At 43.2% G+C, this 6,265-nt stretch overlaps 1 protein-coding gene across 3 annotated transcripts in view; it reads right to left on the bottom strand.

Moving 5' to 3' along the window:
* Window positions 1-501: 501 nt before the first annotated feature.
* WWOX (WW domain containing oxidoreductase) overlaps window positions 502-6,265 on the bottom strand; it is a 1,119,552-nt gene continuing 1,113,788 nt past the window's right edge. For all 3 annotated transcript variants that reach the window (XM_025369939.1, XM_025369941.1, XM_025369940.1), the window contains one exon: window positions 502-1,541. In XM_025369939.1, coding sequence (XP_025225724.1) covers window positions 1,353-1,541 — 189 coding nt within the window. In that variant the 3' untranslated portion in view covers window positions 502-1,352. The remainder of the gene's footprint in view (window positions 1,542-6,265) is intronic.

Here is a 6,265-nt window from a genome sequence, read left to right as displayed (position 1 = left end):
ACCTTCCTGGTACTTCAGCAAAAGCATTCTCTCCATCTTGCCAGAGTGGACTCATGTGCTTCCTGGAACAGGCTGGAAACCATGGTGTCCATAAGATGGGATGTGCAGAGAAGAGCCTGTGCACAGCTCCCATTCTCAAACAGAGATACCCACTAATCACTAAGTACTTGCTAATTACAGGGGAGCAGACCATTGAGGACTAAAATAACTCACTGTAAGTAATAACAAAACATCTTAAGGTGAAATGAAACAATAGTCATTTTTCTTTTCTTTCTTTAACAGAAAATACGATGCTGGCATGCTAATCGCGTGAGACAACTTGGCCCACGGACAGCCACAAAGCACAAAAACAAAACACAAACTCAGAGAAGAAACAAGAATCGTGTTTTCCTGGCGTCTATGAGAAGCGCTTTATTTTTCCTCTAGATTTCTTTTCTAAAAAAAAACAAAAACAAAAAAACTGAAACATTTAAAGAAACAGTACAAACTTCAGGTGATCACATTCAAGCATGTTCTTTTATTAAGCATAGGATGGGAGGCACAGCAGACTGTAAAAGCAAGAGAACGGAGACTGTGACTGACGGACAAAGGGATTAACTTTTTATTCTCCGCCCCCCAAAAGATCCTGTGTATTCTTAAGTACACACGCTTCCCTTCCTGAGTCTCAAGGTATCTAAGGAATGATTTGAAAAATTTGTTATAATCTTTAAAGAATTTTTTTGTATAGCAGTGGCGAAGGAGTCTGTGACAAGTACTTTGCCACCAGGTAGCTCTGTGTATTCTACTCTGTCTGGGTGTCACCGCCATCCTGGCTGGCTGGGACAAGGTTCTGGGATTTGTCTCCCCAGCAGTTGCTAAACTGGCTCAGGCTTGGTCAGGATGAATGAAACAATTATCTCCTGGATCAATGCAGCAAGGAGCAGTGAACAGTTGATTTTTCTTCCCTAAGTAGGAGAAAGCCAGCCCCTGGCTGCAGTGGTGGCCGTGGTGATATCGGGATGGGACGAGGGGACCTCAGGCTATTCAACAGTAAAAGAAAGACAATTGCTGGTGCTTCTCCAGGGAGATATGGAACCTACACACCAACCAGGTTTTATACTTTCAAACAGGCCACCATCAGAAAGCAAAGAGACCTTAGGCCTAGCCCAGCCCCAGAAAAGTGATACTTTACCCCAGGAATTCCCTGCTTCCCATTGGTACTTAACATTTTTCACTCTGTTGTGACTGCTCTTATTTCCTTCACTCTTGCGGATCTGTGTTGGAGGGACATTGGAAGGGGCCCAGCTCTGGCACTTGCGTGAGCGGACACACACACAGGGCGGGTGTCTGCGCCCATCCACTCTGAGCTCCTCTTAGCCGGACTGGCTGCCGAGCCGTTCTTGGATGAGCCTCTCACTGAGTGCCCACAGGGCCCGGGCCGTCTCTTCACTCTGTGCTTCTGGCGAGGGCATGCAGCGGCAGCAGTTGTTGAAATACATCCCTCCGAGACCCTCCAGTTCTGGGGCAGCAGCACAGTACACAGTGGTGGCAGCTCCCTGTTGCTGGAAATCCAAGAAGAAAGACAAAGTTTTAAGAAAAGGAACGACGAAATGACATCATTTCAACAGCCTGGGCAGTAGCGAGCCTCCCCCATGTGGCTCAGTTTCAGCTGGATCTTGGCATAGCGAAGGGTACTGGGCTGAAACCACATGACTGTAAAAAGCAAAATGTGAGTATCCTGGAAAAACGAGTTCATAAACTCCGCTTGTAAAGCTGGTGTGACTTTTGACACCTCATATAGGAACAGGCTTGGAAAAGAAATACACATATCAATACGTCGTGGCAGGCGCCTCTTCTGCGCAGAGAAAAAGATGGTACCTTCTGAACGTGCAAGAACAAATTCACCCAACCCCTTGACTTCTCCATGTATCTATAATGTAATTCGATACCACATCAGCTGAAGAATTTTCTGACAAATCAACCACTCTTAATTATGGTCCATCAGGTAGAAAACCCAATTGTTGCTGGTGCCAGATCATCCGTTTATGCTTTGCCCACGGTGCTGCTAGGGGAAGGATGGGCAATGCTGTGTTAAAACATTGAATGCACACACATACTCCTCACCGTACATCCATACCTAGCACAAATACATAACACATTTCTTAATTCATCCGGATACCATGAAAACCTTTTTCTAAATGTCGTATTTGTCCCAGATTTACAATGGGATCATGGGTAAGGGGGTACATTTCTTTCCAGCCCATTTCAGAACGTAAGTTGCAAAGAGTGCAACTCATCACTTTCATTCACCTTTTGAGTAACAGTTGGGGCTGTGGCTGGGGATGTGTGCACTGATGGGGCATCATATCATCCAAACTGACAATACTGTCAGGGATGCTGTAAAGAGGGCAAGAAATCACTTTGCTTTGCAAGCCATAATTAAAAATAGTAGGTTGCTGTTCAGAGGGAGACATGGTTGGCACGTCTCTAATTTAAAACCAATACAGTTTATCTGGCATCTTATGATTATTTATGTATTGCACAGCTCTAACTGCATCCACTAATTTTCAGCTGATAGGGAGAGGGGTTGCAAGAGAGGACCGGAAAAGGTAACTAAAGATAAAGTTGCCCCTACTAGGCAAACAGTAAGGAACTTTGATTATGGGGGAAAATGGCTTTCTGACCCCACCCAAATCTTATTTTCTGCCCCTGCAGGGTTTACATTGTGACCATGAAGGGTGCTTACTGGAGGAGTTTCCCTCAAATGGCTTAGTTTGCAATCACTGTGCTTGCATTCTAGGCTCCCTGGGAGAGCCAGGTCCATTCTGAGAACTAGGGTCCTGAGAAAGGTGTTATGATGTGAAGAACGTGCCACACGGAAGACTTGGGTTTGTTGTTTGGTTTGAGCTTCTTCAGTGTCAGGGTATGTAGTCACATTTGAGTTGGTCTGAAAATTGGGCAAATCTCTAGGAAGGGTGTGGCCCGTGAGTGAGACAAAGACTTGGGTTTTGATAATACCGGGGTGCTTGAAGATACTGGCCAAGCCCCATTGATCCTGAATTTGACCTGACTTGAACTTAATTAAATAGCAACTGGTTTGTTACCTCCCCAATCTCCTTCCATTACCATGCCCACTCCAAATAGCCAGATAGTATCCTGGATTCTATCCTGGATTCAGCTGTTTCTTTTCCCATTGATTTGTGTGGCTCAAGTCTAATGGAAAGGCGTTCATGTCATCCAAATTTCCTTTCACTGAATTATTATTCCTAATAACCCTGAGCTTAGCACCTGGCACATTTATCAAAACAAGGTCAAGTGGTTTATCTGGCTCTACTGCATCCCATGTGGGGAAAAGGGAAGCAGAAGTGCCTCTACAGACAAACTGGAGAACGGAGATGCTCATCCAGCTAACTCAAGCCAAATATCCATTTGGTCTGGAATCTTAGCAGAGTTCTGGTGGAGACGGTGTTTTGCATCAACTGCCAGATATCTGTCATAGATTTCTATTTTACTTTGCAGCTGCCAGAACCACCAGAGTGGCCAAGTGACTTGCCATTAACTCCTGAGTGGTGGGAGAATCCAGCTTACTCATTTCAAGTCCAGCCTCCCGCCCCCTATGCCACAATGGTTACACTATTCAACATTCAGTCGTATGACAGACCGGCCTTTCACTGTTCTGCCAATTGTGAGGAAAAACCAAAGCAGTCCACTTGGGAAAGCAAAATGCAGAATTCTTACTAACTTGATAAAATATTTTGCCACTATGACCTTCTGTAATGATATCATGTTGCACTTTTGCATTACTGGAATGGTATTTTTGCAAAGAAATTCTGCAGTCCCTTTGATTCAGAATGCTGTTGATGCGGGAGCTGGGGACCTACCTTTTCCTTCCATGGAATCTGAAGGCAATTACAACTGGTTTTGTTTCATGCCAACCTATATTTGGTTACAATGCTGAGAGTCATACCTTTTGGAAAAACCTAACTTTCTATCAGGAGATGGCTTTGATTCCTTTGCCTCTAGGCTGGGGGTGATTTACTATCTAAATTCCATCACAAGTGGCCCTGGCTTTGCAGAACACAGTACACAGGAGGGGCATCTGACAGCAAACACCACCTTCTCTACTCCAAAAATCAATCGTCTCCCTTTGGCAAATTCTCCTTCTCAGATTCATGCTTCGTGCTGATGGGTACTCACTCTACTTTCCTCCCTTGCTGGACAATTAATTAAGCAGTAACAATATCTTGTTGATCCCATGCACGCCACCCCTTTGGTCTCTTGGAGAATTCTCTTTTCAGCCGTACCAATGGCAACCTCTGAATGACATCTTTATATGATCAGATGTGGCGACAGTTTAGTAACAAGTTCTCATTTTTGGCTCATCAGCTTTTCGGTCTGCATATCATCAGAACAAGACTGAGCCACATTAGTGAAATCTCAAGAGTAAACAAGCCGGTACTGCCGATACAAGAGAAAACATTTTTAAACCGATTTAAAAAAAACGTTTTTAAGGTACATTTTAATCACCATCAGATGACTTTCATACCAGTTTTGGGGGCATCAGTTCATAATGCAGAAAAGATGAAAGAGTCATCTAAAGGAAATAATGTTAACAACTCCGTTATAAAATACCTGAAGCAATGCCTTGCTAGTTGTCACCATTGCTTACTGATCCATTGTGATAAAATAATACCTTGACATACAAATAACTGGCTGGAGCTATGGGTTCCCCTAAAAGATTTTTTTTTTTTTGAGAATCATTTATCAGAAGTCTGTAGATTGTATACGGTAGCTAATCATGGGAAATGGGGGAGGTGTGTCTATCCCGCAGCAATGGCAATGAGTTAGGGTGTTGACGACACAGGACTGAGAATTTCTGGGAAGCCCAGTAGAATCTTTAATCATGCCCGAATGCCATTTCCTATCGAGTCAAACATTTGTGAGCTGCCAGAGGAGAACTGTGTAATCAATCTTGATAGTGTATGTAAAATTACCCAGGACTCTTGTTTGGGATTAAGTTAAGAGTATCTTGGTAATAAGGATTCATCATTCTCTTTCAAAAATCATTTGTCAGATTTGTAGCACAATCTTCAACTACAGAAAGGTGGGATTTAGAAAGCAGTTGCTGTTTATTTATAGTTGAGGCCCTCAGATCTAAATTATCCATCCTTCCAAAACTCTGTGTTGGGATGAAAATGTTAAGTAGCTGCTTTTCATCAACATTCATTTGATAACTGCTAGCCATCAATTTATAGTTGTCAGCACAGAATACAAATGAATATTGACTCCTTTAACGGAAAGGGTACAGAGGTTTCTGATAAACAATATATGGCAAAGAAAAAAAAACACCCACATATTGATATTTGTAATGCATTGGTTAGTACTCTAATATAATACAGGGACACATGATACACAAGGTTTTGTTTTCAGGTTTTTCTATTTTAAAATGCATGCTTATTTAAAAGAAAGACTAGATTCCTGTCTTAAAGTACTTAACTGTGAGATATATAAGAAATAGACACAATATCATGGCATATCTATATATTCAATGATAGAGAGTAGATGTTCTAAGATTGCTTTCTTACAGGGACATTGCACAGCAAAGGCTGAATTAATCCACTTATGCAAAAAGTAGAGGTATGCAAGGAACACATCCTAGAAGTTAGATTAGGCTTGGAACACCAAGGGCAGGGAAGGAAAACAGCTCTTCTGAAGGCGAGCAGTGTTTCCAAGACTAAAATCCCAGGACAAAGAGGTGATCTGAAGTGAGCAGGTTTGGCTAAAAGGAAAGACATGTACCTCTTCAAACCCTGCCTACTTCCATTGTTCCTCATCTGGTGTCTGTTGGGTAAAGCAACCACTTCCCAAATGCAAAGCCAGCCACGTTATCCAGTGACTCTCTGAATACACCACTGGGAACAGAATCATTTATCAGAGAGCTGCTGTGGTGCAGATGAGGGGGTGAGCCCTCATGTCACGGGTGGAATGGATGGCCGTCTCCACGCCCTGTCTTTCCCTGTCTCCCAGTAACTCTCCCTCTGGAGACTGTATGACCACTCTCCCAGAACGGTGTAGAGGTCATCTCCAGATACCTCGGCGACTGGGATACAGCCATTCCTCACAAACAATTACAGCTTCAATCTCTGATTGGAAACACAAATGAAAGCAAACTGCTCCAAAAGGCCACGTGTTCCCTACTCGCTGTCCAAGAGCAATCTTTGAGGGGACACATTTGCCACGAATTCCATTAGTTCATAAAGTAATGCAGCCTGTACAGGAATGAGGC

This window comes from Theropithecus gelada, chromosome 20, assembly GCF_003255815.1.
Source record: "Theropithecus gelada isolate Dixy chromosome 20, Tgel_1.0, whole genome shotgun sequence".
NCBI classification, from domain to species: domain Eukaryota; kingdom Metazoa; phylum Chordata; class Mammalia; order Primates; family Cercopithecidae; genus Theropithecus; species Theropithecus gelada.
This window is presented reverse-complemented; position numbering and strand designations above follow the sequence as displayed.